We start from the raw sequence: 13,288 nt of genomic DNA, 5'->3' as shown, positions 1-13,288 counted from the left end.
TGCCTGTGAATCCTTACACATGCATAGCAGGGGGTGTTGAAAAATTTAACAGAATTACTGCTGGGGATGTATCACAGCCTACATGTTCTGTAAGCACTTATCTCAGTTTAAGTTCAGACATAGATTAATTTAACCAAATAACTTGCTGGCGTTATCTGGAAAAGCAGATTTACATCTTTCTAAGACTCTAAGATTTCTTTTGACCTTGGATTTCATAAATGTCTTTCGGTTAAGCCAGTTCAGCCATGCTGGGCTCAGTGCTGCAAGCTTTCTGGGGGAACTTCCCAGTGAGACTTGTCATTTGCCTGCCTCTCACATAGGGCTTCCTCTTTCACTGCCATTAATAGAATCTGGACATCTTACGTTATGTTCTGACATGAATGGGGTGAGATTGCAGCGTTACGTTGGCAGAAAGCGGATCTCAGGCAGAAGAGGAAACAGGCCTTTTGAAAATCCTGGGTTTATCCTCATCTATAAGGACATTTGTAATTATTTCCCTTCCTGTTCATCTGCCAGGTTGTGCTACTGCATCACACGCTGTGTTTCTTAGGTTCACGGCGAGGTCCATGAAGGGGTGAGAAAAGCATCCTGCCGATGTCCTCATGCTTCTGCCCGACTTTCCCTCGGCAGGTACTGTGGGACCACAGCCCTCCTCCACAGAGCCCCAAACAGCAGCTCCGGAAGTCAGCAATCACCAGTTAAATGAAAAATAGCAGATTTTAGCAGATACGTGCCTCAACCTTGACTGCAGGCTCTGTGGCACAGGCGCTGTGTTTGTTTCCCTGTTGGAAAAGCACTTAGTGCAAGCTGCTGGTGTGGATCGGGATTTGCTGGATGCTAATTTCATACAAATATTAAGCAACAATGATACTTACATGGCTGTGTGAGCTAGGCAAAGGAGACACAGGCTTAGATAATGGAGATGTAATCTAGCATGCACGCTAGGAGAGGAAGAGAATTAGAAGTTAATAAATAGAGAACAAAAATACGTGAGTGAACAGTTCAGCAAGGAAAATGTGTATGGGCTTGAGTTAAGCCAGTGCCGAGCCTGGGAGAAAGAGTAAGACAAAGAAGATGATTAAGGCTAAGTCTCCTTATTGCTCATAGCATCTGAAGAATGTGTAAGATGATGGATGCGTGAATTAGCTCACTGCATCTCAGTAGCCAAAATAGTTGGTAGGTGGGCTGAGCCATAAACCAAAATATTCCCAGCATGTGAGAGAGGCTGAGCAGGCAGCTTCAAGATTATATAGGAGAAGGGAGCAAACAATGTCAGCTGCCCAACAGGAAAACATGGAATATACCTTGAAGATACATATGGAAAAAAAATCTACCCAATAATTCTTGCTCTTTGGTTTTGATGTGAGTTGTATTTTATTGCTATGCTCGTTCAGTAAAAATATATTTAACCTTTTCTCTTCAGGATCAATAGCACATGTAACAACAAGGATGAATATACCAAGTTTAGGGTACATGGTCAATGCATTCTTAAAAGAGAGTTTTCCCTAGAGTATAATTTGTGAAATAACAAATAAACTATTATTTTACTAACTCCCCATATCCATGTTTACTCATGTTCACTGCCAGAACGGGGTTATTGTGTTTTATGTGAGGCTGTTATTAAAACTTAGAGCATCCCCAGAGATCTTTGAAAATAGAGGTTTACATGTGTTAGGAAACGGCTCGCAACCACATTTAATGTATAAATAAATCATCCCAGAAAGTAAACCAACAGAGACAAACGATTTGGTGTTGATGAGATTCATTAAATTTCTCATGAAGATAATATAAAAAGAATTTGACAAATAATCCATAGACAGCACAAATGAGCAAACTGCAAGGAATTACTGGATTTCTCCACCTTCACACTGAAATCCTAGGAGGATCATACCAAATTAAAAACATAAATTCATATTCAGGTACCTAACGCACTGACTTTTCCAGTGGGCTGAAGACTGTCACCACCCACTGATTTCAAAAGGAATTATGGGTGATCAAATTTGGATTTTAAAATAGAGGTAGGAAGGTTAAGCACGGCGTCTCTCGCACAGGGTATCAGCCATGGTGGGATTCCAGCCCGGGAGAGTTGAAAAGCCTTGCTCAAGGGGAGTTTTGCATTTTGGAAGTGAGGACAGTGTCTGCATACAGCTGTGGAGGAAGGAGCATTTACCGCAAGCTAAAGATTTTTTAAAATCTGAAGGTGTATGGAGAATGAAGAGGGCTGTCGAGGGCATTCGTTTTATAATGAACATGAGTGGGATGGAAAGCAGTGTAAAGGCAGGTGAGAGCTCGTCCCGCAGCCCGATCCCCCTGCACAGCTGGGGCTCTGCCTGGGGTGAGGGCAGCCCGGGGTGGTGGGGGGGGGCCGGTGACAAGCCAGCCGGGGCAATCTGTGCTGCAGGCACCACCGTGCTTGTGGGCAGGGAATGCTGGGGGTGCCTCGTCCCCCTCCCGGGGCTCCAGCTCTGTTTGTTGAGGGGGAAGGGATTTTCAGAGCAGCATCAGGCAGCGCTTGCACACAGATGCTTGAGAATAAGCAGCCTTCCTGCTGCGAGAAGGCAGGTGTCAGCTCCCTCAGCAAACAAGCTGGGGCCTGATCCTGGAGACTGTGCTTTCCTACTGGGGACACACAGGGAAAGATATATGTTGTGCAAGGGGATTTTTCCACCCCAATCAAGGGCACGAGCCCACATTTACCCTAGAGCACAAAATCTGCGGCTTCATTTTCCTTTCTTTTTCAGCAGTTTGTATTTTACAGGAGAGCTCCAGCTCTGCAGGACAGTGTGTGAAAACTGTCAAAAGTAAGCCAGCCTGTTACCCCTCTGGGATATCCCTGCCCTTGCAGGGTAAAGGGGCTCAGCATGTGTATTCAAATGGTGCATATACACACATGCATACATATGTACATATATACACACACATACATATGTACACAACCATAAGGAGACATTTCCAACAGCTTTCACTACTGGTTCACCACTCCTTCCAACTGAGTCATTCCAATTTCACCACAGTCTTCAGTAAGATAGGGAATCCAGCAGCAGGACCTCAAAAATGCTACCCAAAATATCCTGACACCTCACCGAGTCTCAGTAACAGAGTCATTCAGAGTCACAGTGCCCCAAGATATCCCTGTCCAACCCCCCTGATGTACACAAGCAAAATCTGGCTCGTTTTACTGTAACTGTGCACTGGGTAAACTGTGTTAAATTTGGCTCTGTCAATACCACACCTACACAACTAGAATAAAGAGCTTCAGTGGTTGGGCTCAGCCCTTTCTCAAAACTTAATGCTATGTGATGAAACTGAGAGAGAGAGAGGTTACTCAATAAGCTTAAGCCCTTGAGAGAAAGAAAAATGTACCGAACAGTAGTTCATATTGTTACTAATTTTAGTGTCACGTCTGAATTTCTTTTCAGAGTGTTTCCCAGGAAGAGTGACAAGAGCAGCAATGTGATTTCAGCCCCTGAGGTGAACTATTTGTTCAGAAACCTGGCAAAGGCAATGCCTGCTTTGCTACCCTACTTTCTTCTGGATCCCTAGCAGCGAGAGTGCCGCTCCTCTGGCAGAGCACTGTTAGCGCAGTGAAGAGGTCTGAAGAACCTCACTGATGCAGGTGTGCAAAGCACCTCTGAGAGGCCCAGTGGTCTGGGTGGCTGGGGATGCCGGCTTACTATCTCCTAGTATCCTGGCTACTTTCCCAGTGCTGGAGAGCTAGTCAGCTTTGCCATGCCCATGCTGGGGCTTCCCAAGAGGTACAGCCTGCTGAAATCTCACTACAGCACCAGGGATTTACGAGCTGAAGAGCTGCAGGGCGAGCTGACGGTGGGAGAAGGCAGGTGGCTCTTTTGCTGAAGGGATCCCACAGCAGGAACGGCAGCTTCTCTGTTCATACAGAAAGACCAGTGGCACACAGTGGCAGAAAGCAGGTGATCTTGTCATCTAGCTGGAAACGTTTTCCATCCCACTGTAAATCATCTGTGCTTGTTCATTTAATAGCGCTGGGCTAGAATGAGCAGCTCTAGTCGCTGCACGAGAGCATGGGAAAGGCACAAGATGTGCTGCGAAGACTGTAAGGCAGCTGTTAGGAATCAGTCAGGCATACTGAGGATGATGGGGACATCAGCATGATTTGTATCAAGTCTAATGGAAAAATCAATTAATTTATTCTCGGAGAAGCATAAGATAACAAAGTTGCATCAACAAATCCTGTCTGGTCAGTGCTGTTTGTGTCTTTAATTGCCAGGAAAAGGGAGCGCACCAGAACGTGGGAGCGGTTACAAACCGCATCCCCGTGGAGGAGGGATTGACCAGGTAAGCATGCACTCAAACCAGGACACGTCTTTTAGCTGTCTGCATTTTGCCAAGCATGGAGGGACTGTGTTCAAAGCCTTGGGTGAGCTGAGTCCGTGCTAATGAGCTTATCTGCAGGAGCAGGTTAGATCAGCCATGATAAAACTAATTAAGATGGGCTTGCATCTCACCTGCTGCTGCCAGTCCTGCAATATCCTCGGCGTGTCTGTGCTTGTGAGGATGGATCTGCTCAGGCTTTACCTCTGCGAGAGAAGAGAGGCTCCTGAGGAGGGGAAGCGTCTGCTGAAACCACATGTAGGTGTTTATGCGGGTTTGCAGGACGCGGCACGTGTCTCAGCCCTTTCGTGGATCTGACATCATGACAAGCCCTGCCCCTCAGGAAGGAGCGCCATTCAGCATCACTGAAAATCAGTACCAGCACCCCTAAACTCCAGTAATTTAGTTAAATTAATTATTAAAGGTACAGAAAATAACACTAGCAAGGAATCAGCGGGGTTTGCTGATTACTCTCTTTCAATTTGGTTCATAAATGTTGCTGGGGAGCTGGGAGCCAATTTCAGGTGACTGACTTACACTAATCCAGATTCTCATCTTCACCAACCCCAGAGCTGCGCCGACATGAGATATTTTTGGTTTGAAAAGAGTGTAAATGAATTGAGAGTTTGGCTCATGGGGTGAGGACTGGATAACATGATGACAGAAGGGCTTTATAAACATTTATTATTCAAAATCTTTTCTGCAAATGCAAATACGCCTAGGCAATTATCTCACTTTAGCTGCAGATGGGCAATTTTGATGAAATTATTATGCACCTTCAGTACTACAAAGCTTTCAGTGCCATTCCTTTTGAAAATGTCTGAATTAAACAGAATGACAAAACTAATGAACTATTGCATCTTTTTCCTGTCAGCTGCACAACATCTAGTAGGTGCCATCAGCACGCTTCATGTGGAGGAGCCGTGTGGTCACGGCTGTTAGCCCAAAGGAAGGCATGCAAATGCCAAACGCCTGCTGAAGGCAAACCCATCTGCAGCCTTCAGTAGCCGAGTTACTTGAGGAAGGATGATTTGCCATTGCACATTCGGATCATGACATTAGATTGATTCCTGGGCGTTATTTGTCATCTCTCTTTCAAATTACCCTAATGAGATGTTTCTACATGTGCCTAAAATCCGTGGTTATTTACTGTTCTGTGCTAGACAAAGGCTTTTTTGTTAATGAGACTCCAGATACCAGCAGCGTAATAGTGGAAAGTGTCTGAAGCCACATTGACAAAGAGAACAGTTTGTTTTTAGCACAATTGCTATGGAGGAAACACACTTGTCTCCAGTTTCTCGAAACTACTTGTCTCTGGCTTCTTGCAGCAAACATATCCGGGAAGCCAGCTGCTTTTGTTTTTTTTTTTTAATCCTTAAAACAAAACAAAGTTCAAGAAATATAAAGCAGCGGACAACATTTTGCAACTTGCCAGCCACAGGTAAGGTCCACAATTAACTACACATACAACTGGTAAAATATTCAAGAGGAATGTCCTCATTATGATTCCTGTTTACCTAAAAATAAAGCCAATTTGATGCTCACTTTTGAAAAGATCCCAAGAAAACATCTTTAGCAGTTTGGTAAATTTTATTTGTACATTCATTCTTGTTAAGAAACAAATCTGTTAACACATGAAATAGCTGTTGCTGGTATGATTAAATCTCCCCTAGATAGGGGTCCAGACAAGATGACTTGTCTGGACCCCTATAACTTGGATGGCTCTGTGGCTGCTGAGCTCTGGAATATCCCATGCTAAGAACCTGCAACCAGCCACAGGACTCAACACATTAGCAATACTACGCTAAGCACGCTGTCCATTAAAATCATTTAGGATTTACTGATTTAGCTTAGCTCATAGAAGAGCTAAAAGAACTATATTGTTCATGTAAGTGTTATGTTTTCGCAGAGCTCACGCAATCTGCTCCCACAACAGGCCACATTTGCCGCACCATCTCCGACTCCCAAGCATGCACTAACCACTCTTCCGAGCTTCTCTTGTTTTTCAGACTCCTGGCAGCTCAGTTGCACGCTGTTAGAAAGCTCCTCCCTTGTTTCAAACACCTCACTCTGTTTGATGCCACCTAGCTCTTTCCTCACCTTCTCCAATCCATACATGATTTAGCTGACCTTTACCATATCCCCCTATAGTTACCACTTTTACATAATGAAGAGTACAACTCTATTAAAAAGCCATGTGGAACTTGGTAAGGCAGAAAGTAACGGCATTATAGGAATTACCTGGAACTACAGAAGAGCACAATTGTTTAAGTTGTTTGAAAAATCTATGAGATCGATAGAGCTCTTTGTTAAATGCCGTAAGACTTTCAGAGGGTTGGCCTTAATTGCTAAAAATTTCATGAGCAAGTGCAGGTCTGCAGGTACGTTAATGGAAGGCAGCTGATCATTTGGCTGTATGTCACTGTATCCTCTTCTAGGATAATATTTTTCAACATTCGGTTTTTCTACTTCAGTTCTCCAGAATCCAAAAGACGCTTTCTAAAAAATAATGCGGGGGAGCAGGGTGAATTTCAGCCTCGTCAAAGCCTGAGTTCCCCTCTGAAGGAAGGAAAGACGAAACACATCTAAATAGTTATTAACTTGATATTTTTAATATTTACCAAGCCAGACCCTTCTCTGACAGAAACCAGCACACTGTCATGGGACTCGGTGGAGCTGTGCCAGCTAGGGTCAAGTGCTGACTGGACCCATCACATTTAATGTAGAGAACTTAATGAAATACTGAAAATGCTAGGTGAAAATTTGTTTGATTATTAAAAATAAGTTAAGCAGAAACACTTTCTAGTGGGTTAATACCATTTTTTTTTAATTTCAAGGTCAATAAAAAATAAACCAAATTCTCAGGGTTTGAATCAACATGTTCTTGCCTGAGGACAGACAAATATTTAAGGTGGCTCTGGCAAAAAGGGGCAAACAGTAGCAGAACAGGTACCAATCATGCCAATGCATTCTGGTACATGTAATTTTGGGGTATCTAGAGACAGCACATGAAAAGATGCAATAAAGTACACATAAATTTAAATAATAATAGTTATGTCTCATTCAGTGTCTGCAGATCACTAACCATTAACAAAATACAGAAGTAGATATGATGTGGCTCTGCACTGAGCAGGTTGGACTAGAGATCTCCCTCCCCAGGTCTGCAGCAGCCAGAATTACTCCATGTTTCTATGACCTGATGTTCAGGATATCATGGTGAGATGGTCTAACAACAGCACTATTTGTTAGATGGTGAAAATATCAGACAGCATTACAGAGCTGTAGCTTCATTTTTATTCTAGGTACTATTAAGAGGTACTGAAAGTAGAGGTGCAATTCTTGCTATTTTCTAGTGTGCTATTTAATAGAAGAGCTTTTCACAGCTGAAAAACCATCTTTCTGTACTTGGAAATCTGTATGTACTCCAGCTGAAAGCATAATAAGCCAGACTAGTGAAGAAAGCTGTAGGTTCAGTGCAGAAAAAGCAGGATACAATTTTCACTTGGCCTGGCTGGCCTCTACAATAGATGCAGAGAAGAGAATTAAGTGAAAAACCCCCAGTATTTTGGTGAAGCAAAACATTTTTTAGATTCAATGCAAGGGCAAATACCAGATGACAGAGGAACAGAGTCCTCCTGTAGCAAATGGACCTGTGCTCATACTATCCAAGGGCACCCTGTGTTAGCAATGTACTACATGAAGGTTAATACCGCTCTGTCACTGAAAGGACATTCTTGATGACTTGAGATCCCTGGGGTTTAACATTTGTGTCTGCTGAAAGAGATGGGGATGCCATCCTTCACGTAAGGCTTCCAGAGGCCCATTCCCCCTGTGGGAGTCTGAGTGTTTTATCAAGGCAGTGGAAGGTTTTCAAAGATACGAAGGAAACGTTGCAGCAGTCTCTACGTGCTAGCGAAATAAGCAGCTTCAGGAAATGAGTAAACAATCCCCCAGCTCCAAAGAGAAGGAATGCAATTTATAAATTAACAAACCATGAGCAAATGAAACCAGCTCCACGTGGGGAAGCGCTCCGTTGGAGATACGGGGAACAGGGAATAGATGAGGCAGCCACAGTGGACTTGGTTAGTGTAGGCTTGCTGAGGACAAGAGACCCAAATGATGTGGCAACGACCATAAAGGCCATAAAGTAAATGACGCTCTTTCATTTAAACTGGCTGAGCTTTAGCCCTGACCCCAAGGACTGACAAACAGACCAACAGGAGGGCTGTTTCTTTTTCACAGCTAGGCGGAAGAGAAGTGGTCTTCACTAACTGCCAGCCAAAGCAGGCGAATGCGATTTTGTTTGTCTGCTCCATTTTGGATTGGCTTCTCTGGAGGGAAGCTACCATTTAGAAAGGCATTTTAGCACTGGAAACACAGAAATGGTTGTACATGGGTGTGCGAGTACATATATGAACCTCTCTAGCCATCAGCTCATGTCTTACTGTTGTTTCCCTCCAAAAAAATCTATGGATGTTCATGGACAACATTATTTAACTGCTCAACAGGGTTTTACAATTTCTGAAGCCCTGTTCACGTACCTATGCTGCTGCCAACCTTCACCTTTGGCTATTTCTCCCTTTTTACCAGCTATAGCTTTGACTAACAAGCAAGGGTGGCCAGCTCCCGCAGACCCGGACTGAACAGGATCTTCAGCTAGGCACTTGTGCATTTGTATGAGGCTGCCTTTTCATACAAACACAAACAAACCTGGGAAATCTGGACAGGGTCCATAATCACTAGGCAGCTGGACAAAAAGGTTTTTTCCACTTCTGTAGTACTGCCAGCCTCCAACACTTCTCACTGTATCATCTGTCTTTATTGAGAGCTGTTAATTATAGCTACGAAGCCTGTTACCATACAGGCACTTTCCTTTTTTAAAGCAGCTTTAAAGGTAGCTGCCTTCAAGATATTTTGACACAGATCTGTCCTGAAAAAAATGCTGAATTCCTTATCACTCCCTCCTGAGTATTGTTGTTGTTTATGTTGCTGTTGTAAATGACATGGGAGAACCTGTCTAGGATAGTCCCCATTTAATGAGTTTGTGCACTGGGTGTCAAGATACTTGATATGATGACCAAGGTAAAACACTTCCTGCAAAAGGACCAGCTGTGAACTCTTGTCTTTTTTCATGTTATGATGACTGGAAAAACAGCACATCCATGCTCACCTCAGCTTTCTGCTTCTCTCCCCACACAGTAAATATGATCTCACACTCTTTTCCCGGTCCCTTTTTTCCTCTGCCAGCCATAAAATGCAGTTACTTTTCTGTTTGTGCATGCAGGTCATGCCTGGAGGCAGGGAAGGGAGGAGGTGACCCCTGAGGTCCTTCCAACCTGGCTTGCTTTGGCTCCGCAGTCTCAGTCAGTGCAGAGGGATCAGCATGGGTAGGATCAGTACAGGTGGACTTGCTCTTGAGGTCTCCTGGGAAAAGCCCTAGCAGCGTGGAAGCTTGGCAACTACTAACCAGAGGGAGAGCCAGTTAATGAAGTTCAGTTTAACTACTGACCAGAGATCATTCAGTGCTGCAAGATACAACATTTTTTCGAAGCAAAAGCCATTACATGTACACATTGTTTCATAGCACATGCCCTGTCTGCAGGTAAAAGAACAATTACTTCTCTTTCTAGTCCTTGTCTCAAGCACCGTTACCTCATAGGAGGCATATAATGTGATTATTTTAGAGCATCTGTTCAAGCCACAGCAGAGAAGACAAAAGTAATGGAACAACAAGACAAAATTACAGGACACCGCTTAACTCAATCACCCTTGGAATGATTTTGCAAACCAGGCTCAAGGTTAAAGAACATGTGTTTCTCCTGATCAGGTAGTACCCAATTTTTATTCTCGATTAGCAGCCCACAAAGGTCCAAAAGCCCAGAAGAGGTGATCCTCAACAGACAAAGGATCTTCAGCTTAAGGGAAAGTTTTTCATGGAGCATGAATGTTAAGCTCTTTCCAGAACATCATGGTCCGAAATACAAACGCAATCTCCAAGTATAAACTGAGAGGCTAAATTAGAAAGGACTGGTTTCCTAAAGAAGGAACCACGACCGTTTTCTCACAGTAGCTAAGACATGAGCCCTCAAAGGCAGTGTTAGCTACCTGAATAGAAGGAATTAGCAAACTAGTCAAACAGAAGTTTAAAGAAACTCTCTTAAAGGTGTTTTCAAGAGATGTAAAAGCTGGGGTAGGTTTAGAAAGGGAGGTCAGCATATAAATGCCACCTTATGTGCCCGAGACCCACATGCAGGTTTCACATTGTGAGAGCTACCTCCAGGGAAGTTAGGACTCAGGCATTAATTTTGGGGCGTTCTGCCAGCCACTAACATCATCAGCCCAATGTAGGTACCAAGCTCCCATACCATGCGTCTGAGGAACAGAAAAACTACCACCTTGAACATGGGTCTGGGAGCAGGTTTTAAGCTTTCCAATGGAAAACATCAAGAGGGAGTGCCACCTCAAGTCTAGTTAGGCACTCTGGGATGGTAGAGGGCTCCCACTAACAGCTGAAGTTTGGCAAGCAGACTTTCTCTTTCTCCTCAGCCTTTCCTGCTGTTTACCTTACATGCCTCACGTTTGTGTCTCCTCTGTAGGTGTTTGCTTTCCCCATGCATTTTAGGAGGAAACTGGGCACTCAGCTCCAAGCTGGCAGTGCTGGAATATGCAATGTGGCACTGAGGAGCCAGCTGTCACATATTTCCTTGCTAATCTAACCCCTGGTACTGTCTTCAGTGTAGAAGTGACTTACGTGACTTACGTGAACAGGAGGCTGCTCTAGAAATACTCTGGAGCTGGAGGACTACCTATTTTCTCAAGAACAGGCAGCCTGTAGAGCGTATTTTTGACAGCTGGCTGAGAAAATTTTGTTTCAGGAGCCACAAAGAGCAGGAAACCATGACAATAATCTTTAATCACCTAAGAAAACAAGCCTCCCCAAGAAAGCATCTGAAATGACAACTTACTTGATAATCTGGCAATAATGCGGCATAGCTGTATTATGCCAAGGCAGCAGCAAGGAGCCACCTCCAGAACTCCCGTGTGGTAATGCACCCCTAGCCCACGTCCCACGGGGAGACACTTGTCTTTTCAAAAGGAAAGAGACAGCAGCTACCGCAGGTTTCATCATGAAGAGGTAATTATTTAACTTTGAGAAACAGAAGTTAACAGCAGCATCACCCTGAGCTCTGTGGCTTGGGCTTCAGCTGAGCTAAGCCCAAATGAACACTCCAGGTCCTAGCTTGATGCTGTACGCACAGCAGGTTGGACATCGGACAGACGCCCACCAGTACTGCCCCTACCACAAACACCACGTTGTTCCAGCAGAAGGCTTCATTACTACTGCTACTTGCTAATAGCACAATTTGGCCTTGTCTTTCTGGAAGAAAAGTGCAGATTCAGTGAAAACAGTCTGAGAAGTGATACCGTGGCCCATCAATAACACATCACCAACAACAGTTCAGACACCTGCAGGAGAGATATAAGTGACCACGAGTATGAAAAACCTCTTGCACAAGATCCACATCTTCTTTTAATTAATCGCTTTGATACCAAGGACAAAGGTAAGTCCTGACAGACTGCTGTAGAGATCAAACTGATTTAATTTGGAGTTACTCCTGGTTTGTATCTAACTAACTCAGGTAAGAATCAGATGCTATTGTCTTTTAATTTCAAGGGTTCTTTTTGTACTTTGGTTGTTGTGGTTTTTTTCCCCAACCAGCTAATGGGAACTTGAATTGTAAAGTGATTTTATTTTGAGGAACACAAAGTAAATAGATATTATTTAAGGCTAATGTACTGAATTAGACAAATAAGAGTTTATAAACTGAAGTTTTTTGAAAGAAAACATGCTTCATTGGGTGACATTTGCTAAAAACACTTGTATTCATCAAGTCTTGATGCCTTCGTAGCTTATTTATGACTCTGTTAATGCTGTCTGCTCTGGTGGTGAAGCTCCCACCTAAGTAGTAATATAAATCAGTAGGATGCCAAGAGTCAACCACACTGCAACATTTTAATGCTGCTGGGTAAGAGAGACTCATGAATAGAAAATGCTGAAAATCAATAGTAAAAAAGCATCCAGTCATGCAAAATCAGGCTCTGACCTTCCCCCTTAGAGTTTCATCGTGGCCAGGTGGTTGGTTACCAGCACTGCAAGTCCGGGTTCTCTGCCTGCTACAGAAGAGGAGGGCAGTGCCCGTGGTGCAGTGAGTTGCACTTGCGTATCACTCAGGATCAAACTAACGGACCCAACTCCTGGAATTACTGGGGATGCCGGGCTAGTGCCTCGTCTCCTACATGCTAGCAGAAATACATGTGTGTGCTGGTTTTGGCTGGGGTAGAGTTAATGTTCTTCACAGTAGCTGGTATGGGGCTGTGTTTTGGATTTGTGCTGGAAACAGTGTTGGTAATACAGAGACGTTTTCGTTACTGCTGAGCAGTGCTTACACACAGTCAAGGCCTTTTCTGCTTCTCACCCCACCCCACCAGCGAGTAGGCTGGGGGTGCACAAGGAGTTGGGAGGGGACACAGCCGGGACAGCTGACCCCAGCTGACCAAAGGGATATTCCATGCCATATGACGTCATGCTCAGCATATAAAGCTGGGGGAAGAAGAAGGAAGGGGGGGACGTTTGGAGTGATGGTGTTTGTCTTCCCACATAGCCGTTACGCGTGATGGAGCCCTGCTTTCCTGGAGATGGCTGAACACCTGCCTGCCCATGGGAAGGAGTGAATGAATTCCTTGTTTTGCTTTGCTTGCGTGCGTGGCTTTTGCTTTGCCTATTAAACTGTCTTTATCTCAACCCACGAGTTTTCTCCCTTTTACCCTTCCAATTCTCTCCCCCATCCCACCGGGGGGGAGTGAGCGAGCGGCTGTGTGGGGCTTAGTTGCTGGCTGGGGTTAAACCATGACAATGTGAAACACATTTAGAAACTGG

At 44.3% G+C, this 13,288-nt stretch overlaps 1 protein-coding gene across 4 annotated transcripts in view; it reads right to left on the bottom strand.

Moving 5' to 3' along the window:
* SLC35F3 (solute carrier family 35 member F3) overlaps window positions 1–13,288 on the bottom strand; it is a 189,224-nt gene that overhangs the window by 34,993 nt on the left and 140,943 nt on the right. For 2 of the 4 annotated variants that reach the window (XM_076334128.1, XM_076334130.1), the window contains one exon: window positions 876–941. The exons of the other annotated variants lie outside the window; for them this stretch is intronic. In XM_076334128.1, the coding sequence (XP_076190243.1) occupies window positions 876–941 (66 nt within the window). The remainder of the gene's footprint in view (window positions 1–875; window positions 942–13,288) is intronic. 4 annotated transcript variants of the gene reach the window in all.

This window comes from Aptenodytes patagonicus, chromosome 3 (assembly GCF_965638725.1).
Source record: "Aptenodytes patagonicus chromosome 3, bAptPat1.pri.cur, whole genome shotgun sequence".
In the NCBI taxonomy this organism is placed as follows: domain Eukaryota; kingdom Metazoa; phylum Chordata; class Aves; order Sphenisciformes; family Spheniscidae; genus Aptenodytes; species Aptenodytes patagonicus.
Note: the sequence above shows the minus strand (reverse complement) of the source record. Positions and strands in the feature narration are given on the sequence as shown.